Source organism: Poromitra crassiceps (genome assembly GCF_964638095.1).
Source record: "Poromitra crassiceps genome assembly, chromosome: 10".
Taxonomy (NCBI): Eukaryota; Metazoa; Chordata; class Actinopteri; order Beryciformes; family Melamphaidae; genus Poromitra; species Poromitra crassiceps.
Window position 1 is genome coordinate 48919923 of NC_139631.1, and position 27311 is coordinate 48947233.

A 27311-nucleotide genomic window follows, 5' to 3' on the forward strand; every position below is an offset into this window, starting at 1 on the left:
TCCCTGTTTCCTCAGAGGGAAAGGCATTCCCTTCCACCGCAGCTATGCTGTTTCAGCCCATCCAGTCAACTAGTAGTCATCAACTCACTCAACAACAACAAACAGCGCTTCATGAGTTCACCCTGACGACGTCATCACGTGACGCAGCAGGGCCAACTCAGCAGCCCCTACGTCAATGATGTATCCTCTGTTCCTGCTTCCTTTGCTTTCGATCTGTTTTCGTCTCCTCTGCTTTCCTTCCTCTTCTTAACAGCGGCTCGCAACCAATAACAGGTGCATACTGCCGCCTACTGTACCGGAGTGTTATAATATGATTGATTTCAGGTTACAAAAAAAAGGCGGGGGGGGAGACAAACCGTCTTCCCTTGCTTCAGCCAGTGCTAATGCAGCCTGTAAGGCTATGTCAAATAATAATCCCGATCCACGGAGCGACTACAGTCCGGTTGCGGCTGCATGCTGTCTTCTCTCCATGCCAATTTGGATATCTCAGTGCATCATAGATCATAGCCTGAATAATAAATAAAATAAATACAACATGAATAAAACAATTCAACCTACAGGCCAATACAGATCTGTTCAGCAGGGCTGATGGTCTCCTTGTACAATATAGAATGTTAACTATCGGTGACATTCCTACCATCCACTTCCATGATCTTTATTATGTTGTAAACACATAACTTTCACAATAGTGAACAAGCACCCCCACTTGGCTCATTCAGGGCAGGCTTAGTTTTATAACTTGTAGGCTACCTGCTGCTCCTGCACATCACAGCACAGGCTAAATGATGCAACATAAATATACATTATGTAAAGTCATGGCATAAATGTGTTCACCTCATCCATAATTGTTTGGTACGGTTCAGCTGATCAAATCCCCAAATCCAAATTACAGCGCATTATTAACAAAGCAGCAAAAATCATTGGTTGTGACCTCCCCACCCTGGACTCCATATACACCTCCCGAACCATCACCCGTGCCTGTAAGATCATTAAGGACCCCTCCCACCCAGCCCACCCCTGTTCCAGCCCCTACCCTCAAGGAGACGCTACAGATCAATTCCAACCAAAACCACCCGCTTCAAAGACAGTTTCTTTCCCACAGCCATACGGACTCTGAACTCCCTCAGCACCCCTCTCCCTCTCCCCCCTCCCCCTAATATACGTCTGTTGGTCTTGTATCCTGTATTTATGTATTTATTGTTGGAAGTGGGAATGATGTCTAATTGTCTAAATGTATCAATGTCCTGTTTCCATGTTATGTCAGAGCTACAACATCATGTACTGAAACTAAATACCACCAACCTGGTTGGGTGGCAATAAAAGTATCTGAATCTGAATCTGAATCTGTGTTTTTATTGAAAAAGTATGTGTCAAGTAAGCTAGTCTTGTTGGAGTGGACATCACAGTACAACCGGTTGTCAAACTTCCGTTGTATTTGCGACAGCTATATATACGACCTGGATTACATGTATGGGAAAGGTTGACTCTGAAGAAGACGCTGTGTGCGTCGAAACGTCAGTGCTTTGTACCTATTATTAAATAATTTCTAGTGATTTCGTGTGCTCCAGTCTTCTCTTTGGGTTCAGTCTTTACTGAAGTGGCCCATTGAACCTTTTCCAGTGTTTTGTCCTCTTCTGTGAGCACCAGCCTCCCTATGTGGAGGGGTTGAAGCGCAAGAGACTCCCTCTACTCTGGATTACATGTATGTTTCACATAGGGTTGTGTTTTGATTTTTATGTTTTATTTTGTCCAATATTGAAATCTTCTAGAATTGCATGTTTTGTTAACATAAATATTATTTCTATCTACCACTTAGCCTACTTAGGCTGATTTGGTTGCTTTTTCTTGTCAAAATGTATTAAGCCGCAATGCATGCTGGGAGAGATGCAAATGTGTGTCTGTGTGTGGCGTTTGGTAGGGGAGGGAGGCACACAACGTGCCGTGGGTGTATCCCCGGCGCACTGAATAAGGCCCGGTTTTGAAAAGCGTTAACCGCAAAATTAACACCCGTTGGGAAGATTGCCTTAGGCTGGTATTTAAGGCCGAAACGCCCATTGTGGCCTATTCTGGCAATGTGCCACGCCTCTTCAGCGTAAAGCGCATTTCGGGGCGTATAACATGACCGTATCTTCCCGAGTCAGCGGTAGGCAGGCGTAAAGCGTGTTTTTTGCGTTTAAGGCCAGTTTAGCGCCTAAGGCCACTTTAAGGCCAGGGGGAGAATAGAGCCCCAAATGTTTGAAAATCATTGATCAAAGAACTACAACTTTTTGTTGTCCTGGTCGTTCCTCACACCCTCTAGCACAGCTTTATGGAAATACTCTGTTTTATGGTAACAATCGGCTTTAATCTGTTTTATTGTAACAATCTGCTTTATGGTAATAATCTGCTTAATTGTGATAATCTGCTTTATGGTAATAATCTGCTCTTCAGTTCAGTAGCATCCTCCCGGCGTTTTGTTTTCTTTGACTCTACTGGCACTCTTTCATTGTATCCGTGTCACCGACAGACAGAACAGCACAGAAACGGAGTTTGAGTTGATGATGTGGCAATGACCTCTCTTCGCCAAACACATGAGTTGTCACTATCGTCCGCCTGCAGGAAAATGGAGGGGAGCTCCTGCCAAACACAGAGCTGGAAAAGGGGGTTTGGAGCGGTGGGGAATTCCTGCGGTGTGAGTGGTGGTTTTAGTATGGAGCAAAGCGACTGTATCCCGCCCGGTATAAGCTAGCCTGAAAGAGACAGGAAGACAACAACAGGTATAAGCTAGCCTTAAAGAGACAGGAAGATAACAACAGACGTATATTACAGAAACACAGTTACAGCCATAGATTCCTTTTGTCCAGTGAAAACATTGCTTTGAGAAAGAGGCTATGTTCAGGGTTAGGGGGGTCAGACGTGATCTGAGCACAGCACTACCCCCCCCCCCCCCCCCCCCCCCCCACACACACACACACACACACACACCTGTTCCAGCACCATGGGCAGCATGTACTCCTCTGAACCTCACGCTATGCCCATGGACACACACACACACACACACACACACACACACACACACACACACACACACAGGCGTGCACACACACACACACACACACACACACACACACAGGCGTGCACACACACACTGCTTGAGCTGTTCCATTTTTTACAGCATCTCTTATTTATCATCTGAGCATGCGGAGAGAGACAGAGAGAGAGGAGGGAAGGGAGAGAGAGGGGGAGGGGACATCTACACAAGAGAAGAGAGAGGAGCAGTGGAGAGAAGAGAAAGAGGGGAGGGGGGGAGGGGGATAGCGAGAAAGAGAGACAGAGAAGAGAGACAGGAGGGGGAGGGCGATCAGAGAACAGGGAGGAGAGATGAAGACATTGTGAAATAGGGGTGATCTGAGCATGCTGAGAGAGAGATAGAGAGAGAGAAGAGAGAGCAGCAGAGAGAAGAGAGACAGGAGGGGGATAGAGAGAAAGTGAGACAGAAGAGAGAGAAAGAGGGTAAGGGGCAGTGGTCTATAGTGCAGGGTAGACGCGGGTAGATGGCGTCTACCCATGAATCCCGTCTGATGCACATCCATTCAGGAGTGTGCTGCATTTTTTTCGTCTTTTCTTCCTAAAGGCATAGCCCTACTCTGCCTTGATTGGCTAGTAGTACTGGGTGCCTGCATTGGTTGGTTGGGTAAGGTAAGCCAATCAGATGCCTTCCTAGGATAAAAATGTTTCATTCTCCTAAGCCTATACCTGCCTGCTCTCCACAAACAACACTTTTAGACTGCTTTCAAAGAAAACAACCTCGCAATGATCATGTTACATCGTTAGCGAGCAGCTCAGCTTATGTCAATAGTGATAGTAACGTCATTGATTGATTGATTGATTGATTAACTTTATTGATCCCCAAAGGGGAACTTGTGTTGGTCACTTACACAACATAAAAACAAATTCCACAAAGGAAAAATCACATAAGAATAGGGTACATTTCCAAGAGACATAAATATAGCCTAATGCAAGTTTGATCCTAAAAAGTATACAAGCACCTGGTTGAAGAGCCACCATGCTGCCTCTTCGGTGCGTTCTAGACAGTGCAGTGTGAAAATCCCTGCAGAAAACAAGTCTGTCTGGAATATAGTTATAGGCTGTTACGGTCAAAAACAGATTTAAAAACCCACACTGACAAATCAGCATTGGTTTTCTTAACGTTGCTGTTGTAATGTTGCAAATGTCTTTATCAGGCAGACAAACCATGGAAGCGTGTATGTGTATGGAACGTGTATGTGGCAGGGGAAGAAGAGGTCGTGGAGCATTCGATCTGCCTGTGGAGTGGACTGTGGATGATTTCAGCCAGGGTTTCATCGATAAAATATTTATTGTTAATTTGTTGAGATACTAAATGAACACTTACAATTATTATTGACTTGGAATGTAGATTAGCTTCTATCTTTGTTGCAGGGGATTGAACATCATCATGGTATGCATCGTTGAGAATGCAGGAGAGGACACAGTTGTTCCGTTTAAGCCATTTTATTTTTGTGCTGCACACTTTGATGGAGCAGTGAGCTGATGAGGCTTGACGGTTTTTGTTGTTGTCACATAACCATAGGGTTCATATGAATGAACTCAGGTGAGGGGGGGGGGGGGGGGGGGGGGTATATAGACTCAGGAGGTAATTGATTAGTGAATGAACTCAGGTGAGGATGGTGATGTCATGGCATGAGTGAGAACTGGGTGAAAGGTCACTCCATAGTATGACTCTATTTCACATGCACTATAGTAGGCTTGGCTACCTACCTCATGTCCCTCGAACCAAAATATGAGCACTTTTTTATATATAAAGGTGGCTAGTTGATACTCTCCAGGGACCACTACACCACTGGGGAGGGGGGTCAGTGACCAGTGTTGGGGGTAACTCATTACAAAAGTAACATATTACATGTAATATATTACTTTTAGCAGTAACTCAGTAGTATAACTTATTACTTGTAGGATTTGAGTAATATTATACCAGTTACTTTGTCAAGTAACTCAAGTTACAAATTGAGTTATTTTTTTTTTAAATCAAAGCACATATTTAAATAAAGATACAATAATTTCCTAATCAAACTGTCTGTTTTTATGCAAATAACCACTATAGATGACAATAACAAATGGAAAGAATAACATTTAGAATTTTGGACCATTTACACTGACTTCAAGACGGTTGAAATTAATTTTCGGGATGGTTCCGGGGCAGCGATGTCATTCTGCTGCTGCTGTTGTTTTGGTGAAAGTAATGCAAAAGTAGTGTAATATGTAACGAGTTACTCTACACAGAAAGTAACATTGTAAAATAACGTATTACTTTCAAATGAAAGTAACTAGTAATATGTAGTATATTACATTTTGAAAGTAACTTGCCCAACACTGTCAGTGACAGAGGGAGAAGAGAGAAAGACATTGTGAAGGAGTGGGGATCTGAGAGAGGGGGGGAGATAGATAGGAGGGCAGAGAGAAAGTGAGAGAGAGGAGGGGGAGAGGGGAGAGAGAGGAGATCAGGGGACAGCTACAGGGGATAGGAGAGAGAGAACAGATGGAGAGAGAGGAAGACATTGTGAAGGAGGAGGTGTGAGAGCGGTCGTGTGTGCGTGGTCATGTGTATGTGAGAGCGGTCCTGTGTGTGTGTGTGTGTGTGTGTGTTTGTGTGTGTGTGTGTGTGTGTGTGTGTGTGGGTGAAAGCGGTCCTGTGTGTATATTTGAGAGCGGTCCTGTGTGTGTGTGTGAGAGAGAGAGAGCGGAGAGATGATGGAGTCGGCGGGAAAGCTGCTGCGGCTCACGCTGCTGCTGCTGATAGCAACAGAATTCACTCAGGTACCCTTTCTATTCTGTTCTATTCTATTCTTTTATACTATACTATTGTATTGTAACAGATTACAGCCTGTTCTATTCTATTCCATTTATATTCTGTTCTATTATAGGCTATTATCTTATTCTATTATTCTGTTCTATTCGATTCTATTACATTTTAGTCATTCTATTACATTTTAGTCATTCTATTACATTTGATTCTATTATATTACATTCTATTATTCGGTTCTTTTCTATTCTATTCTGTTCTATTATATTACATTCTACATTATATTCTATTATTCTATTACATACTGTTAGGGTTAGGGAATAGTATATTACATTATATTATTCTGTCCTATTACAATCTATTATATTATTCTGTTCTATTATATTACATTACATTCTATTATTATATTTTATTACTCTATTCTATTTTATATAAATACCTCCATGACTGATGCAGGATCCTGTATATTATAGTCATATTTTAACTCTCAGCTACTGTGAACAATTGTTTCTCTTTTCTCTTTAGATAAATGCCATTTACAACCCAATTCCATGATAAAACGGTATTTTACATGTCTGCAAAAGGCAGATAGCAAAATTTCAATGCAAATTTAAAACAAGATTATCAGATTATCATGATCAAATCTAGCTTGCAGGAACTCCAGCCTGGTATTGTGTTGTGTGTATAAGGTCTGTGTGTGTTCTGGGCAGTGCCCAGCAGCGCACTCCCCTAGTTTGAACTCAATCGGACAAATGATTCTCAAGATAAACCGCTTTTTGTGTTGCCAGAACACGCCGCTATGCCGAATTGCACAAAATTCTGCACTGCACTCTGTTGGGTTCCCAGCAGTGCACTCCCCAAGTTTGAAGTCGATTGGACGAATGGTCGTTGAGATAAACCACTTTTTGTATTTCCAGTAGCTGGTGCTATACTGAATTGCACGAAATTCAGCAGTGAACTCTGTCAGGCCCTCTTAAGCGCACTCCCCGAGTTTGCAGGCGACCTGACCAATGTTTCACGAGATAAGCCACTTTTTGTGTTGTCAGTAGGTGGCATGCTGAATTGCACGAAATTTGGCACTGCACTCCATCAGGTCCCCCTAAGCACAAGTTTGAAGTCGTTGGGATGAACGGTTCTCAAGATAAACTTTGTTGTGCCAGCAGGTGGCCCTATGCAGAGTCATTGTCTGTGTGTGTGTGTGTGTGTGTGTGTGTGTGGGGGGGGGGGTCTGTGTGTGGGGGCGCAGCGTGGTATCGGCCGACCGACGTCAAGAAAGTGACATCGGGCCTGAGGCACCCCCGTTCTCCATCATCGAAGTTGTCCTGCTCAATGGCCAGAATCCATCTGTCTCCATTGAGTATAGATGCAGACAGGCGGGCCCGTGGTGGTGTCTGTCAGTCACGATTTGCGTCACATTTTGTGCGGCCCGATGTCACTTTCACGAAGGGCCAACACCACCACACACACAGACCACTGGCAAACACACTGGTACATACTGGTATCGGCCGGCCGACGTCAAGATTCGTGACACAAGCTGGTGGTTAATTGGAAAACCTTGTCTTTCTAGCATTAAACACAAATAAAACAACTTTAAAATCGTTGGTTATGTTTAGTCAAGTTAAACAGCTTGGTTAAGGTTAGGTTAGGGCTATGGTTTGGGTTAAGGTTAGGTTAGGGTTATGGTTTGGGTTATGGTTAGGTTAGGGTTATGGTTTGGGTTAAGGTTAGGTTAAGGTTATGGTTTGGGTTAAGCTTTAATAACAAAAACGTTAACTTAAATGTAACTTAAATGGTGTAAATGTAGACTTTGAACATGCCAGGACTCCATCCACCCCGACCACAACACCCTTACTGGCCACCGCACTATTTCAAAAGCAGACTATGACATTGATATAAGTATCTAGAAACATAAATCTATTTTTGGTTCAGAAATGGTGATATTTTACATATCCATGGATTGCAGAAATTACAATGCCAACATTTCATTCTGCTGACTGTAATGCATTACATATATGCAGTATTTTATTATACGGAACTCGATGGCCTAATGAGTGATACAGCTGAAACATGTCTATACTGTATTCCACTAATTTAATTTATATTAGCCACATGATATGGACACCAGCAAAACCTTCAGACAGGTTATTGATGACCTGGATCACACAGTAATCTGATTACATGCTAGATAATAAAGAGAATAAATCTCCATATCCAATGAGAATCTCCATATCCAGGGTTTTCTCATTGGATTTCACACTTTAGAAGCCGCACGATTTCTCACAGCATTCACTATTAGTGGCAAATAACACCTAATTACCGGTTCACTAGCAAGGACCACACCACAACAATATATTGTTTAGAAGTTTAATGAAGATTGAAATGTGTATGTGTTGAGGTGCAGGTGAGGGTGCATGGAGATGTCATCTGTTGACATCTGTCTGGTCTGGGAGGAGGAACTGAAGACCGGGCAGAGGGAGACTCAGCGTTGGGGGTTCCGTCTCAGCATGTGCTGCCCGAGCGGATTGCTTCTCAGGCGTGTTTACGTCCGAGCTGATTTCAGACCCCTCCAGACAGATCCTGGGAATGAGACATGAGAGAGACATGCACCGGATTTGACAGGAAGGAATGAGGATGTTAGGAGGGTGAGGAGAGGGATGAGCGGATGAAGGGATGAGGGATGAATGGATGAGGGTTGAGAGTAGGGATGAAGGGAAGGGAGGGTGGGTCGAGAGAACTGAGACAAACAGGGCAGGACAGGTTCACCAGGTACTGTATATGTAACCTGCCAGGTAATTGAGGTGTGGTTAGAGGCGTGGTTAGAGAAGTGGTTGAGGCGTGGCCCTGCTCCTGAACCTAAGTTAACATGTCATTAACTTCCATTTCACTAGCAAGGACCACACCACAACAATATATCATTTAGAAGTTTAATGAAGAGTGAAATGTGTATGTGTTGAAGATTGAAATGTGTATGTGTTGAGGTGCAGGTGAGGGTGCATGGAGATGTCGTCTGTTGACATCTGTCTGGTCTGGGAGGAGGAACTGAAGACCGGGCAGAGGGAGACTCAGCGTTGGGGGTTCCATCTCGGCATGTGCTGCCTGAGCGGATTGCTTCTCAGGCGTGTTTACGTCCGAGTTGATTTCAGACCCCCAAAAGAGTCGGATTTAGAAAGACCTGATGAGTGTGAGCTTGACATTGACGTTGTTGCTGATATAGGAGTGGTATGCTTGAGATGACCAGCGACCATGAAGCTGAATGGTTTGGTCCGAGATGCTCAGTCTGCGACTGTAGAAGGAATTGCTCGAATAGAAGATAATAAGTTGTGCAGAATATATACAGAGAACTTGGTGTAGCTTCTGGACCCATCGAGTCGAATCGAGTCGTCATTCTTCCTGTTTTGGTAAAGAGTGGGTCTTGAGGTGATGTTTGCATCGTACATGAAGCTGATATAATTAGTCAGTGGCTCGTGTTGCTAAGATAGGTGTAGAAGCAGGAAGTAGAGGGAACGGAATTCCACACTGATCTGTTGCTCCTATGGAGTGTGAAGATGAAAGTCTGAAGTGTGAATAGTTATGACAGAAAGACTGGGATGAGGAAAAAGATGCTCCCCGGCAGCCGAAAGCAGGTGAAACATGGATCATAGGCAGTGTTGGGCAGTAACGCGTTACTTAGTAACGCGTTACTGTAATTAGTTACTTTTTTAGTAACTAAGTAATATAAGGCGTTACAATTTCCAAAACAGTAATTAATTACAGTTACTAATCCAAGTAACGCATGCGTTACTGCGTTACATGATTGCCTGCCAGAATGCAGTGTTTTCTATGTAAAAGAAAACATTTTATCCTTACCGACTCAGGTGGACCGTGAGTACGCCGACGCACACATATACGTCATAGTGTGTGTGCGCGATACAGCGTCAGAGCGTGCGCGCTGGCTTTCAAAACAAACCGAGTCAGAAGAAGGAGACGAGCAAGAGAAACCTGGCTACCTCGAGAGAGAATATGCGGGGATGGAGGCTAAATTGAAGGCGACGCTGGGTGAGGTAGACTTGGGTGTGTTCACTGGATTAACAGATACACTTTGGGTAAGTCAGTGTTGTACACAGTTACTTCCTAACCTCGTCAAAGCCTTTCTCACCGTAGTCAGACGGGCCGGCCCAGGGAATGTTGACAGATCATCACTTTTCTTTCAGCAACGAAGCTTGAAACGTTTGCATTGAGGCTGTTGTATTACCACTCCGAGTTTCCGACAGTAACAGCATCTTTCACTCACGTTATCTGTGAGTGACTGTCTGATTTCATTTCGTGTGAAGCTAGCCAGTCTTAACACACCACTCCCTGTTCTTTCTAACCGAATTTCAAAGTAAAATGCCTTTGGCTTTTCGTTTAACATAGCCTATATAATACCAAAGCGAAAATAATTAATACAGTGACATGCTAGACGGTATTTGGGGTAAAAATAAAAGTAACTAGTAACGTAACTAGTAACGTCCCTAGTTACTTTTTGAAAAAGTAATCAGTAAAGTAACTTTTATTACTTTTTTAAGGAGTAATCAGTAACAGTAACTAATTACTTTTCCAGAGTAACTTGCCCAACACTGATCATAGGGAATATGATGCCTGAATGTAGAGAACTGATGCAAAGGCTGAGAGGTCAGAAGAGAGTGGCGAGTGAGGCTGTTTAGGATAGCTTCTTGCAAAGCGTTGGAGAGGTTTGCTAGCTGAGGAGCTAGTTGAATGACAGCTGTTTCAGAGGCCAAGTGTCTACATTGCTGTTAAGAGAAGTGAGGCAATGAATAAGTGATGCTGTTGTACAGGTAGTCTCGGCTCCCAGACGTTGGGTGAACGGCCGGCAGCAGACACGCCTACATTTATTATTTGAATTTTATTTGGTAAGCGGCAATGCAATGTTTCATAGTTCCAATACAGAGCATGACATGAATGTGCTGCAAAGAGAGTTTATACCTGTTGTTTATTTTACAATTATTTTCCTTTCCGGAAGTGGTGCGCCCGCCATATCCTCCATAGTGAAACACGAACCGGAGAATCATAACAAGGAGAGAGCGTCACAGCGAAAATTGATGTCCCGAAATTAAACGTTATATGAGTCTGTTTCATCTGATGTGTGCTCAATCCACAAGATTGGTGCAATTAAGGATTTACCGCGGCTTTGTTTAAAACTTTTAGGAGGATGAGAAAGACGTGCTGGCTTGTTTACCAACTGCGGTAAAAAAAAATTGTCTATCAAGCGAAACGCTGGTTGGACAAGCAAAATGGAGACGGCTTCTGCAAACACCATTATTTCGGGAGAGGCTGTTGGAGTGGCTGTTGATGACTGTGAGTTTGAAAACCATTAAATAATTCATTGAAGTCCCCCTCCACTCAAAATGTATTTTTATGAATGTAGTCAAACACACATACGATTTACTCAGTGTGAGTTTAGTTGTAGCCTACTCCAACTCATTCAAAATGCTGCAGCCCGTCTGGTTTTCAATCAAAACAAATTTTCCCATGTCACCCCCCTCCTCCGCGATCTACATTGGCTTCCCATCCTGGCTCGCATTAAATTCAAGACCCTGGTTTTAGCCTACAAAGCAGTCCATCAAACAGCCCCCCCATATTTACAGCCACTGGTCAGTTTCCAAACCTCCTACCGCTCCCTCCGCCCCTCCACTAGTGCAGGACGTCTCGCCCCTCCCTCCCTGCGCGGCCCTACAGGTCGCGCTCGATTGAGACTTTTTTCAGATCTCGCCCCGACATGGTGGAATGAGCTCCCCCCTGCAGCTAGAATGGCCACATCTCTGCCCATATTTAAAAGAAAACTAAAAACACATCTATTTAGTATCCACTTTCCTATCTCTCCCTCTACTGCATCTCTTTGACCCCTGAATTGTTTATACACTGTAATAATCTGCACTCTTGATCATCTTTTATCTATGCATATTTTTATCATGATCACATATTGTCTGTTTTAATCTATTTCCATTATTCTGCTATGTTTTACTGTGTGATGTATTTTAATCTGTTGTACGTCGCTTCGGATAAAAGTGTCTGCTAAATGACAATAAAGTAAAAAGTAAAGTAGTATTATGGTCAAATATAGCCCATAGCAGGATGCTAGTATGAAACTAGCATCCTGCTAAGGGCTAGATAAAATACAGTTTTACAATAGTTTATAACTGACCTTAATTATTCGTTGGATTTGTTAGAGTTCAGGCAGCTGCTGCATGCTGTTCTGTGTTCATCCTACCGGCGGACGTCTCATCAACTGGTAGGATTGCTACTGTAAAGTTATCATCAGGCTCGTAACGTTAGCCTCGGCCTTATCGCTGGGGAAAAGGCCTCTAGCCGCCGGAGCCGGATGAAACACGTCCTATGAACAGGCTATGTTTGTTTGTAAGTGATGAATATGTTTCTCCGCAAACATGACAGACGTCAACTAACTTTGAAGGAGTGCAGTGGCTTATGGGGATAATTGTCTGCAGTAGCTGATGGAGTGAACCGTACTCTGTGCAATAGATGAAGCTAACTGTGTCTGCAATAACTGATTGAGTGAACTTAGAGATGCTCCGATCAGCTTTTTTGAGGCCGATCACCGATCACTGGAAGCAGTATCTGCCGATCCCGATATGGCCGATCACCGATCACCATCAATTCAAGCCTTCTATTTATTGTGTCGCATTATTCATATATTTAATTATTCTTAACAACATCGACATTGTATATTAAGTATTAAAATTAGGAGATGAGAAAGTATCATGAATTGACAACCGTTTTATTGCAGGCTAAGGCAACATGCAACTCTCTCTAGAGACACTCTCTTAGACAACTTGGAGCTTACAGAGTAGACTGTATACTGTAGCTTTCCTGTGGAAAAATAAATACAGTCTTATAAAACAAAAAATATAATACTATAAACATGTGCACCAACACAGCTTGGAACATGTCTGTGAAAGCTGCAGCGATAGCCTCCGCGGTGTGTGACCCAGAAAACTCTTGTGAGTGAAGTACAACTTTGTTCAGGTCGAACTTTTCATCAATAAACTGCGCAGTTAGGCTCAGCATGGACATAGGACAGACACTCGAACTCCAAATGTCAGTCGTGAAGCTGATTGACGTGCTGTTGTCTTTCATAAGGCTCTCGATGTGCTTGTACACAATTTGGTATAATTCCGGCAGGCAAACGTCAGTTAAATATTTACGTCCTGGCAGCGTGTAACGTGGATCCAAGCAGGACATTTGAACCCGAGGTCTTCCGCAACAGACAGCGGCTGCTGATCAAGACATATGAATTCCATTAGCTTTGCATTTATTTCTTTTCGTTTCTTGCTGTCGTTGCTGTAGGGTTGCTGTCGTTTCAATGTCTCTGTTACAGTTAGCTGAGTGAGTGGCGTTCGGGTTGCTGCACGCTCTTTCGCTGCCTTAGCGCTCGCCAACTTTGTAAACTCCTCAAATTCCTTGACGTGGGAAACCTTCAAATGTCTTATGAGGTTCGTAGTGTTGAAACTCTTCTGCTGCGTTCCTCCACGCGGTATCTCCTTTGAGCACACAATGCAAACGGCAAATTTGTTGTCCTTCTCCAACAAGTTGTAAAATTGCCAGACAGGCGACGCCATGTTAGCTGCTGTGCTGTTTGTTCTCGCCCAAGCTGCTTTCGCTATAGAGAGAGTGCAACTTCCAAACACTTTTTCGCCACTACCACCACGCCCCCTAAGGAAACTTGGGAGCCAATGAAGCTTCATGACACGGAGAGACAGCCAATCACAAGCTGCCCTTTAGGAGACCGGAAGAATACTACTTGGCAGCCTGGGAGTGACTATCTCTATATTGAAACGTCTCTGGTAGTAGTTCTTGCAGATTTTGTGTCATTCTGATCGGCCTTGTTTGATCGGCACTTTTGATAACTCCGATCAAAGCCGAAAAAGGCCAAATCGGCCGATTCCGATCAAGTGCCGATCGATCGGAGCACCTCTAAGTGAACTGCACCCCTGTGCAGTGGGGGATGAACCAAACTGCATCTGTGGCGGCTGTTAGAGTGAACTGCATTCTGTGCAGCGGCTGATAGATTGAACTGGCTGATGAAGCGAATGTCTGCAGCGGTTGATAGAGGAAACTGCATTCTGTGCAGTGGCTGATGAAGCGAACTGCATGTGCAGCAGCTGATAGAATGAACTGGCTGATGAAGCGAACTGCATGTGCAGCAGGTGATAGAGTGAGCTGGCTGATGAAGTGAACTGCGTCTGCAGCCGTTGATATAGTGAACTGCATTCTGTGGAGTGGCTGATAAGTGAACTGCGTGTGCATCAGCTGATAGAGTGAGCTGGCTGATGAAGTGAACTGCGTCTGCAGCCGTTGACAAAGTGAACTGCATTCTCTGCAGTGGCTGATAAGCTAACTGCATGTGCAGCAGGTGATAGAGTGAGCTGGCTGATGAAGTGAACAGCGTCTGCAGCCATTGATAGAGTAAACTGCGTCTGCAGCCATTGATAGAGTAAACTGCATTCTGTGCAGTGGCTGATAAAGCGAACTGCGTATGCAGCAGCTGATAGAGTGAACTGGCTGTTGAAGCGAACTGCGTCTGCAGCGGCTGATAGCGTTTGATCGTTAACTGCATTCTGTATAGTGGCTGATGAAGTGAACTGGGTCTGCAGCAGCTGATAGAGTGAACTGGCTGATTAAGCAAACTGCGTTTGTAGCGGCTGAAATAGTGAAATGCGGTCTGTGCAGCGGCTGATAGAGGGATCTGAGTGTGGAGGGATGGAGGGAGCCTGTGGTGTTAGTCAAGATTCAGCACAGGTTGCAGAGCTCAGCTTCCTTTCGCTCCTGTCCTCACTCTGATGGATGAAGGGATGAGGGGATGAAGGGATGAGGGGATGAAGGGGTGAAGCGAACAGCGCTCTGTGCAACAGCAGGCGGAGCCGGCAGGATGAAGTGGTGAAGCTGGGTGGGTGGTGCTGCTGTGGAGTGTTAAGTATTAGCACGAGGATTAGCAACATTTGGATGTGTTGAGGAAGGAAGGGGATGGGGAGGGGGTGGGGAAGGGTAGAGGAAAGGGATGACGGGATGAAAGGATGTATGTGCACAGGGATTTTGTGAAACCCATGAGACCGGGATGAATATCATGTTTTGTTTGAATGTAAAACATGATCATTGTTGAGAAAAGAGAGAAGTACTTGCCTAAGTACGTGTGACTATCTGTCTATGTTGAACTTATGCAGAGAGATGAACCAAGAATAATACTGTATGTAACTGGGTGTTTGTTGTTGTTGTTGTGAAGATCAATGCTGGTTGTTTACCATTTAATTTATTTGTATAATTGACATTGACAAAACATGTTAAAATTAGGGCTGTTAGCGTTAACGCGTTAATCGCGATGCGATTAAGGGCCGACCATAACGTTTTTTTTTTATCGTGTTAATCGCATGCCGCTATTTTGTCCCTTCGACGCACCCGTACTTGTAGTCAAGCCGGTCGCAGCGGTTTCCTGTCTCCTGCTGTTGCAGGCATGGAAAAGAAAGACAGCAACACGCTTCTAAATGGCTTGTTTCACTTTGTAAAACTCCCAAATGGCACAGTGGACAAGTCAACAGTTTGCACCTTGTGTAAAACGGAATTAAAATATCACCGAAGTACATCGAGTTTGAGCTGTCACCTAAAAGCTAAACATACCTGAGCAGCTAGCGTCGCCGTAGCCTCAACGCGAGATCAGTCATCAATCAGTCATTCTTCCTTCAGAGTCTCGGGCGCGCGGGTCCTCTAGCCACTGGGAGGTCGGCTCCAATGGCTTCACGCGATATACATGTTATCAATCACAACAAAACTGTACCTACCTCACACACAATGTTGTTATCCAATGCTACGGCACCAATGTACTCCAAAATCTTCCGTAGTTTCCAATACCTAGCCATTATTCACATGGAAGTGCCAAAGTTTTTAGCTCAGACACAGCCTTCTTCGGCTGTGTCATTTTAGGTTTCGACTGCTCCACAGCGCCGCCGCCGGAAGTATCGGTTCTGGAGTGTCTACTGCACTGTTTACAATTGTGCATTTATTTTCTGTTCAAGATATATTTGGTAGAAATTGTTACCTCCTGTCTACATTGCACTTCTATTGAATTGAAAATAAATCTAAAATTCCAGAATCACAAAGTACATTTATTTGCATTAATTTAATTCCCAATCACGACACACTGGTAAGAATTATTAATATTGAATTAAAAATGCTTTGAAATGCAAAATATTTTAAACATGCGATACAAAGATGCGATTAATCGCGATTAACTATAGTTAATCGCAAGATTAATTGCGATTAAGAAAATTAATCGTTTGACAGCCCTAGTTAAAATATATAAGGTATATATATGGGTGATTCTTCAACTTCGGGCACTTTTGATGTTAGAATTAAAAAATATATAAATATGGTGTAAACTCAGTTTTTTCTATTCCTAGATGTTAATTAAGGGGTCTAGAACAATGATCTTAGCATAGCTTTGATTGTCCTTCAAGATAATTTTGACATTATCATGCTTTTTTCAAAGTTGTCACAGCAAAATGTCATTACCATCACAGAATCAAAAGTTAGATTTTAATGCAAAAATAATATGACAAGTAAAGTTTTCACTATCATTCCAGCAAATACAACAAGCATTCTTTGAGAAGCATATGTTACACATGTGTAAGTGCATTTAAAATACATTTTAATGGCATGTCCTCTGTAACTTTTCAACATATTGCCTTGGCTCAACAATGTAATGTTATTTATAGTCACAATATTTGAATAGCAATTTTTGTTTTTAGAAAATACAAATGTTTACTTTAAAACACTTCACCACAATGGTTGAGATAAGACCCAAGGTAACAATTTTTTTTTCTTTCTATCAAAACATGTAGCATGATGGTAATGACTGTGTGTGCTGGTGATGACGACATGTTTTGTCACATTGACAAACAATGAACAGTGGTGTTTTTCAATCGAAATGTATCTAAATCTAAAAACAATGTAGGAGAGACATTGATAGATGCCTTAGGGCACATAATCAGTCATGATGCATTCATGGTGATTCAGTTCCAAATTAAAGCCCAATGTCGATTAAATTAATGTTTATTATGTACTTACTACACTTCTGTAATAAACCACACAGAAAACGATACTGTATTGAACAATTTATTTCACAAATGGCAAAATAGTGCAAAATAGTGCTGTAGTGAATTAACAAAATATAACAATTCACACAAAATTGCACCTCACTAGCACTTTGTGCAACATTTTTGGCTTCTTCTGGCCAATTGCTTTTTTAAGGAACATACAAAACTAGAAACATACAAAATGTAAAAACAAAAACAAAAAAGTGCTGTAGTATATTAACAAAATATAACAATTCACACAAAATTGCACCTCACTAGCACTTTGTGTAACATTTTTGGCTTCTTCTGGCCAATTGCTTTTTTAAGGAACATACAAAACTAGAAACATACAAAATGTAAAAACAAAAACAAAAAAGTGCTGTAGTAAATTAACAACAATTCACACAAAATTGCACCTCACTAGCACTTTGTGCAACATTTTTGGCATTAGCTTCTTCTGGCCTGCTGTCTTATTTAGACATAAAAGAGGTAGACAAAAGAGACACCTACAACAGGTAGTGATGAGCACATTATAAGAACTAAGAAGGTAGAAATTCACAATAAAATAAAATAAATGTATAGCACTCAACAAGCACTTTGTGCACATCTTAACATGTTTTATTCACTGAGAGAGAACCTCTCACACACATTCACTGGGAGCATCTTCTGCAACATTAGAAAACTTATGAGTGTGGTAGTAAATTACAAAAAAATGAAAAATGAAAAATAAAAATCTCAATTCAGCTGGTAAAATCTTATGTTCAGCTGAGATACACTGTGGGAGCAAGTTGCAAGTTTCATTCCCTGAGGGAGCACAAATTCTCCCATACATTGACTGGGAGCATCATGTGCCTCTTTGTGATTGGCTGCGGCTCTGGGACAAGGCCAAGCACATCCTGTGGCTGATACCACAGGATATCATCTCTCAAAGGCCAAAAGAAATGGTTAGAATCTGAACGACGGCCAGTGTGGTGCATTGTTTTCACAAAGGCACAACCTCTTGTGTCTACATCCTGAATAATGCCTGGATACAGACTCTGGTCATACTGAACAATACACCACTTTCCTATCAGTTGATCTGTGATGTCTGCAATTGGGACGAAAGTTGATGGTGCGTCCATCTCAGGTGGCTGCAGTTCCTGGGGTAATCCTTCCTTGCTTGTAGTTGCCCCATCTCGTTGAAGAACCACTGCACGTGGGCCATAGCACTTGCACTCCTCTGGAACTGAACAGAAACAGCTGACCACTCGCCACTTGATATGACCTGGAACTTTTGTGAAAATCTGTTTAAAGAAAGAAAGAAAAAACAACAACAACAACTGGGTGTTACTGCATTATGTACAATTTTGAGTAAACAAAAACTAATTTTGTAAACAAAATAATATACTCCACCTGGTGTATTTTCATTGTTCCCTGAACCGTTTCCAGTTCAGTGGGTAGCAAGGCATCCATTGCTGATATGTCGTTTTCAGTGATTTGGAAGAGCTTAACCTTTGATTGCTCCTTCGACAAGACATTAAGGAGGACATCTACACTTGGTACATCTGTTCCTCTGGCAACCACAGCATCTGCACTCCGTTTAATGGCTGCCCCTACTCCATCCGCAGGCCCTTTCCCATGCCCTGCCTCCAGAAAGTTCCAGGTCACATTGCTGAACCCAAACTTAAACGGCATTGTGGAGAGAGAAAAAATATATTTTTGGACCGGTATTGGGTTTTAGGGCCATCACTTATGACATGGAGAGCGGTTGCAGAGGGGTTCTCTTTTTTTAGGTGGGAAAGCACTGGAGAGAGGTGTGCCCAAATGGATGACGGATCATGCCTCATTGAAGAAGATATTGAACACACTGACACTATCCCTTTTCCTGTGTAGGCAACTCCAGTGTGGAGGGATATTTGCTTGTGGGAGTCGCCAAAATGTGTTTCTTGAACCTCAGCAGCGTATTTGCAGAGATAATTTTCAGCAAAATCCACCTGGAGAATAATACTCTCCCCAACATTTTCCTTTAGATGACTCAGTGTGGAGTACTGATGGCGAATGTTGAAGACATGTCTTGCAAACTTGTCTTTTAAGGCAGTTGTGAAGTCATCCAAAAGAATTTGAAGGGTACCATATATCTGCTCCTTTGCCGTAGAGTGTACAATTAACTTGTGTTTTGTTCCATCTTTGTTTGTCTTTTCACGCTCTTCAACTTTATTTTTCCAGCTAAACCAATAGGTCTGTAAGCCAGGATCAAAGCTGCCGGTTTGGAGCTCTTTTCCTTTGCACTGGTTACACTCTCTGTAAGCACATTCTTTAGTTTGCTTATCACAGCATAAGGTCTCCATCATCCGGACAGGGTTTTTGCTTATTATGACTTTATTATATGCTAGCTTATCTGCCATAAACTGCACATTGGCATGCAATTTGCATAAGCAGGTATCTCTCTCCCGTGCATTAGGTGTCACAACCCAAAAAGGTTGTTCTTTGCAAAACTCTGAATATGACAGGCTCACCTGACTTTCCTTCTTGAATTTCAGGAAAAGGTTGTAAAGTGTATCATTTAGAAAACGCTTCTGCTTTTTCACCTTCTTTTTGGTGAGGGTATCCCTTTTCCCTGTTGTTGCTCTGCTGTTGTCATCTCGTTCCAAGAATATCTCTATTTTCTTAGTGGCTTCCACACTGATTTTGTTTTTTTGGGGTTTCCTATGAAATTGAAGACTAGCAGGCCTTTCACAGTTTTTCCGGATCATTTTGGCTGAGAAGCCAAGTTGCTCTTGTGCCTCTTTCACCATGTGATATTTTTTTAGAATCCTCGAAGCCAGAATCTTTGACACTACTTGTTTTTCTTTTGTGCCAGAATGCTGATACTTTTTTCGCAACTCAGAAAGAACCACATTTTGAAACAGCAGTGTTCTTCGAAGGGCCTTTGTGTCTAGCTGCATTTGGCGCTTCAGTTTCTTTTCAGGGGTAGCTGAAGGAGCATTCAGCTTCTCAGAGAGCCTTTGGCATCGTTTTCTATACTGCTCTACATTTCTCATTGCATGTTGAAACTTCAGATTTGACTTGGCAAGGTCACGGTAAGCTTTTAAGCCAGTGTAAGCCGCAATTCTCGGCGGGGATGTGGAAACGTTCACTTCACCTGCTGCAGGCGCAAATTAGTGGCGCGCCAAATCATCTGCACCCCCAAAATGCCAGCGCAAACGGGATTTGTCTTAAGCACCAGAATTATTCACATTGTGTGGCCAGGCAGTGCATGGGCGTTCATCAAACAAACCAATCAGATTCCCGTCTCGCAATTGCTGTGTGTCCGCGAGGCATGCAATATCCTGTAATTCTCTCCTTGCGTAATAGAGTGGACTCTAGGGCTGGCACGGATCAGAAAACCCACGGATCGGATCGCGTGACGGATTTTGAGCCACGGATCACAGATTTTTCAGATCAGCAAAAAAATATATACGGTATATCAGATTTTTTCTCACAAAATTAGATTTTCGATTAGATTTTTTTAATACTATTATAATTCTCTAACCATTTGTTGCCCTGCACAGCTCAAAAAATATTTTTTTTATCATAAGTGACACAATGTATGCTTTTACTCTGAAGGCAGAACAACCCAACTTCCTGTTTTAGGTGGCACTGCTATGCCTAACTTCGTGGCTGTTGCTTGCACCAGTCACATGACACGGGTACAGACCTACAGACCAGACCAGGTCAGTCTGGAAATATAACGTTGATGCTACGTTAAGCTACTCAGTGGGGAGCGTACCTATGTTCCCCGGGTTCTATGTTCCCCGCTCCTGCTAAAAAGGGTTCTATGTTCCCCGGGTCCTATGTTCCCCGCTCCCGAAAAAGGGTCCTATGTTCCCCGGGTCCTATGTTCCCCGCTCCCGAAAAAGGGTCCTATGTTCCCCGGGTCCTATATTCCCCGCTCGTATGCGTAAAGTCGGCGAGTAGCGCACCGCCGCACGCCTCCACAACCATCCTTCACTTCACCCCCAGCACCCAACACCCACTGCCCAGAGACAGCGCACCTTTTTCAGCATGACTCCATACTACAGTGCACTGCCTCGGGTCTCTGGCTCTCTCTGGCTCATCTTGAAAATATGGGGTTCGGCTTGCAAAAGTTCCAGTTTCAGAGCCGCATTTAAATAAGAAATAAATACACAATTTAACTTTGAAACAACAGTATTTATTGTGTTTATTGCGTATTTTCGGGGATATGGATGTTTCTGATGCGCTATGGCGCAGTAGGCTATGCCTCATGTTTTCCTGGCACAATGCCACGATAAGAAAGTTTTCCCTAGCAATTTGCATTTATACAGAGGCTAGAGAAGCATATGTCGGCCACGTAGTGATATAACACTTATTATTTCGCTTTCTTTTTTCTTCGCCATTATGCTTGCGAAGTAGCCTGTGGGAAGTAGCCTGTTGCAGAGGAAAGCGAAATTAAACAATTCATTTGAATGGCTTTACAGAACTTGTGCATGTCTGTGGGTTATATAGGCAGAGGCGATTTGTGCTGCGTGAATGTTGCAAATATTGATCTCTCTCTCTCTCTCTCTCTCTCTGAAAAATGTAATATTATGGATAGCATGTTGCTGCTCCTGCTGATGAATGTGTGCATATATCTGAGCCTATAGACTGAGCCTATTTCCCTCATGCAGTCTGTCAATGAAGTCTCACAACCTCGATATATTGTGGTTTGCACTTGCCGACTTTACGCATACGAGCGTGGAACATAGGACCCTTTTTCAGGAGCGGGGAACATAGGACCCGGGAAACATAGGACCCTTTTTCGGGAGTGGGGAACATAGGACACGGGGAACATAGAACCCTTTTTAGCAGGAGCGGGGAACATAGAACCCGGGGAACATAGAACCCGGGGAACATAGTCATGACCCCACTCAGTGGCCCCACGTGTTGTTTTGTTGTTATGTGTCCTAAGGCAACATTTCACCGTCCGGTGATAATGTGTTTGTGAAACGTGTGCGCGTGTGTGTGTGTGTTGTGGCTCTCGTTATCTTGTGCAGCGCGCAACACGCTGATCGCATTCCTGTGCTTTTTCAGAGGTGTTGAAATAAGTTTGTTGTGATGCTGTCTTTAGTAGCCACTAGCCACAGCCTTCAGAGATACTTTGCAACGGCGACAAGGGATGAGGAAGCTCACTTGTGCTTGCCATGATTATGCCTGGCTGTGTCTGGCTGCGCTGGGCGTTCTCATACACTAACGTTAAACGTTAAATGAAACGAAGGGGGGGGGGGGGGGGGGGGGGGGGGGGCGTTGGTCCGCGGACCATTGACGTTCCGAACCGCGTTCCGGACCGTGGGGGCTGATCCGTACGGGTCACGGATTATCCGTGATCCGTGCCAGCCCTAGTGGACTCACTCGTCCCGAGGACAGAGAGAGATGGAGAGAGCTTATTGACAGATAATCTGTGGTGTAGGGCATTCACGACTAGTGAATTTTACTAGTCGACTAGTCGTCCCTAAAGGTATTCGACTAGTCGACTAGTCGTTTTTTTTTTTTTTTTAATCTTTAAGAAAGAACGTGAGGTATTTCAACCCGTTCTCACTCCGAGCGCGTAGCATATTGACGCTTTGTCACGTCCCTTGTGCGTCGCTTGTTACTAACATGGTACCCTTGAGCGACACATGAAACGACTTGGGCTTTCCGACTAAACTCAATGCAAACCCATGGAAGTAATCTTTGACGCTTATGGCAACTGCTCCCCCATTAGCCTAACTGCTCTCCCATTAGCCTAACTGCTCCCCTGTTAGTCAAGTGCTCCCCCATTAGGGTCTGGAGGAGCTAACCTCTCCCAGACCCTAACCCTAAACCTAACCTCTCCCACCCCCCACGCCTAAACCTAACCTCCCCCCAGACGCTAATGGGCGAGCAGTTGACTAATGGGCGAGCAGTTAGGCTGATGGGGGAGCAGTTGCCATAAGCGTCAAAGATGACTTCTATGGGTTTGCATTGAGTTTAGTCGGAAAGCCCAAGTCGTTTCATGGGTCGCTCAAGGGTACCATGTTAGTAACAAGTGGCGCATAAGGGACGGGACAAAGCGTCAATATGCTACGTGCTCGGAGTGAGAACGTGTTGGGTATTTACACGACATACATGGACTATCATATCCCATATCCCATAGCCCCCACAAAGAACATCAAAACACAACAAAACAAAACAAGAAAACTGCATAAGATACACAATAATCCAAGAACAAACAAGACTATTGGACAAACAACCAAACAAAAACAATGCATTCAGCTCCTATCCTGATAAGCCTAATGACACTGGGGTAAAAAGTTCTTAAAGTCAAACTCTGTATGTGGTTGCCATATTTTGGGGATGTCTAAGAATCTACCTTTGCTCTTGTAGTAAATGTTATCCAACGTATGGTAGCTTGAGAGTTCATTCCACCAGTGAACTACAGCTGGGGGATTGGATGCTAGCTGCCAACAGGGCAAGATCTATGTATTTACTTTGAATGCATTGTTTTTGTTTGGTTGTTTGTCCAATAGTCTTGTTTGTTCTTGGATTATTGTGTATCTTATGCAGTTTTCTTGTTTTGTTTTGTTGTGTTTTGATGTTCTTTGTGGGGGATATGGGATATGGGATATGATAGTCTATGTATGTCGTGTAAATACCTCATGTTCTTTCTTAAAGATTTTTTTTTTTTTTTAAACGACTAGTCGACTACTAAGCACAGTGTCGACTAGTGGTTTTACTAGTCGACTAGTCTGTGAATGCCCTACTGTGGTGCCAACGACCCTCCGGGTTATGGGATAGGTGAAGGTGAATAGCCTATGTGCATTGTCCAACAAGCCTTCTTAATTAATTTCCCTCTTTCCAATGTGACAAAAGTTTCTCAGCGAGTTGATAGTTGATTGCCTCACTGAATTATCTGCTAATACCCAATTTTAGCAGCAGAAATCGATGTCCTGGCTAGGGATGTAACCATAACCAGTTTTAATGATAACCGTGATAAAATTCCTGACGATAACCTTACCGTTTCAAATTTTCATATCATTAAAACCATGGTACCGTGATTACCGTGGTACCGTGATTACAGTGCTTTGAAAAACATGGTAAATACTGTCCATCATCAACCAAAGTTGGCAACAGTCTCCCAGATGCAAATGTGCAGCCTTGGAGAAATAATTTCAGTGAGGGTATCAATCCTTTTTGGGTCTGAGTTCTCAATATAAAACGGAAAATAATTTCAGTGAGTCTCTCAGTACCTTTTGAACATTTTCAGCAATTTTTTACAAATACCGTGATAATACGATAACCGTGATAATTTTGGTCATGATAATCGTGATGTGAAATTTTCATACCATTACATCTCTAGTCCTGGCATGGCAAGGCTGTGCGTAATGACATATCCAAAAGGAATTTTACTTTGCACTGTGCTGCGCAGCACAGAGATTATGTGCTCAAGCGCAGCGGGGTATTTAGCACGTAAGAGGTGCTTTTAAAAGCTCTTAGCGCAAAGTAATTGTGCGCTGCTGACGATAGGATAATGCCATCTATCCCCACATTTTTACACCGAAACGCCTCGTTTGGCATGTGGCACGCCTATGTCCAGTACAATTATAACAGGCATGCGCTTGTGCACGCCCCCAATTTGCATTGTGCGCAGCAAACGCAAACGCTAAAAATAACGCTTTTGCGAAGATAGGGCCCACAGTTTTGCACCTCTCTGACAGACAGGTAGTCAACAATCCAGGACACGAGGGGGGCATCCACCCGCATCGCTTGTCACCCAGTAGAGCCGGCCTGATGGTGTTGAAAGCACTGGAGAAATAAGCTAGCTTTCAAACAGTTCCCTAGCAACCCAATTCCATGAAAACCGACACTGTGGCAATAACGGTGATTCTGATTCTGTCTGTCTGCCTGTCTGTTGCCAGGTGTGGCCCGTCCATCCAGAGGAAAGCTGGCAGGTGTACAGTTCAGCCCAGGACACAGAGGGGCGCTGTGTCTGTACTGTAGTTGCTCCACAACAGACAGTCTGCTCCAGAGATGCTAGGACCAAACAGCTACGACAACTACTGGAAAAGGTATTACTGGTATTACTACAATTACAATCCTAGTAGTACTACTCAACTTTATTCAGTTAAATCCAGACCAAAAGTTTTTCATAAAGGCCTAGATCACATTTATGGCTCATTTCCACCACATGGCATAGTACAGCTCATCTCAACTTGGCTTTACTCATCTCGACAAGTAGGCAAGTAGGTTACTCGCTCGATCTGCCCTCCGCCCACAACTGGTCGTCATAGCGATGGCGCATATCTGCATGCTCCTGTGGCAGCACTACGTACAGTAAGCTGGACACAGTATACCATGGGGCGCTTAGGTTTATCACTAACTTTAGACCTTTAACACACCGTTGCTCTCTGTATATGAAGGTAGAATGGCCCTTCTTAACCTTGCTCTCTGTATATGAAGGTAGAATGGCCCTCCTTAACCTTGCTCTCTGTATATGAAGGTAGAATGGCCCTTCTTAACCTTGCTCTCTGTATATGAAGGTAGAATGGCCCTCCTTAACCTTGCACAGGTTGAGTCACTGGTTCCTCTTCATTTACAAGGCCATTCTGGGACAGCTTCCACCTTATATATGCTCGCTAATCACCCTGCAGGAAAACCACACTTATCAGTTACGTTCTCAAAATAGAGTCCTGCTGACCGTACCAAAGGCTCGGACTGAGCAAACAGGCCTTCCATTTGTCTGCCCCTCTGGCCTGGAATGAGCTTCAAGAAACACTGAATCTACAGGAGCTTGTCTCATTAGACAGTTTTAAAGTGATGTTAAAAGGCATGGAGGCTAACGAAATGCAGGTGTCATGATTTGTGAGTGGTCATGATTTGTGAGTGGTAACAATAGTTAGTCGATTGAATCATGCCTATCAATGTGAAATATGTTGTACCTTTTTCTTTTCTTTTAATCTGTGGTTGTTAGTTGCTTATATGCAAATGTGGTGATATGTTGTATGTCTGAAACCCTGTGCTGCCTCTTGGCCAGGTCTCTCTTGCAAAAGAGGTTTTTAAATCTCAATGAGACTAACCTGGTTAAATAAAGGTCAAATAAAAAATATATCTGTCGCCCTCCACTTGTAATGTTAAAATTAAATCCATACACGGAACTTTTAACAAACTGTAGATGGAAAATGAATGGCGTTAGAAATCCCTTGGTTGTATGTTGAATGCAGGAGAGGACGTGACTTTAGCCGGTGTGACTTTGGTGCTGTAGTCAGTAGTCACAGTGCAGCGACCATACGTTACAATTAAATCCCTACACTGAACTTTTGAACTGGTTATGAAATACTGGTGCCTCTATATGACCTACATGAGCAAATGAGACCATCGGCTAGGAGATTGGATCTTTCTTTGTTGTTATTTACATGCCTGCGCTATGCTGCGCACCGCACCGCATAGAGGACGGGGGTTACGCTACAGGGAGAAGAGAAGCCAGCAGTCCGGCCAGTCGCCAGGAAAACGGGAGTCATAGCCGTGACACACAACTACAAAGGGGCTGCAGACTTTTCACTCTCAAAACAATTGAAAACAACCATCATGTTAATGCTGAGCAAGGATACTGATTTTCAAAAGACTGCTGGAAATAACAGAAGAGTTTGGGAAATAAGTAACGTTACACACAAGAGAAGGTAAGTGCCACTAAACTGGTATCCAGCATTGACAGTATCCAGAGACACAGTAAACACGATTCTTCCTGACCAATCAGTCGTCTGCAGTGTTTTCACGTCACCGTATGGGACCGGGTCCACAGCCCTGGGACCTCGACAGTGGTACTAAAAATAGTACGACTTAACCAGGGTTGTCCCGGTTTTTGGCTGGTAAAGCTACAAAAACGTGAGTCAAGGCAGGTGGAGCCGCGCCAATACCAGCGCTGAAAATGGGCTATTGTTGCCTTCTTTTGGATCTAACATGAACCCAAATCTGTGGTGAAGACTAATGTACTGGAGGCGATATGTTTTCCCCAGGATGGTGAAGGCATGACCAGCCCTCTTCTGCCTCTGATTAGCTGAATGCACTCTGAATGCACTCTGCTGCCTGCTTTCCAGGCGAGCCAGAAGTCATCTCAAATGACCCTATATTCATTCAATGTCAAGATGCGAAAATGTTAAGTTAGTAAGGTTGCAGTTAAGTTGTTTATTTAGTTTAATATATCTGCAACATGTGGTGCAGGACATGGCAAAGGGACAGAGGAGCAATTGCTTATGATGATGCCTTGGACGTCTGCTTTGACTTGAGTTAGTAGCTAGTATTAGTAGTAGTGTTGCTATTAATTTTCACCAACATAAGATTTTCTGTCAAAACAATTTTAACCATTTTTTGGTACAAGACATAATGAGAATTTTACCTTT

At 43.4% G+C, this 27311-nt stretch overlaps 1 protein-coding gene across 1 annotated transcript in view; it reads left to right on the top strand.

Moving 5' to 3' along the window:
- Positions 1-5769: 5769 nt before the first annotated feature.
- LOC310783411 (noelin-like) overlaps positions 5770-27311 on the top strand; it is a gene marked incomplete at both ends in the record, with an annotated part of 51009 nt that continues 29467 nt past the window's right edge. The window contains 2 exons of the mRNA XM_083644272.1: positions 5770-5835; positions 24834-24983. Coding sequence (XP_083500398.1) covers positions 5770-5835; positions 24834-24983 — 216 coding nt within the window. The remainder of the gene's footprint in view (positions 5836-24833; positions 24984-27311) is intronic.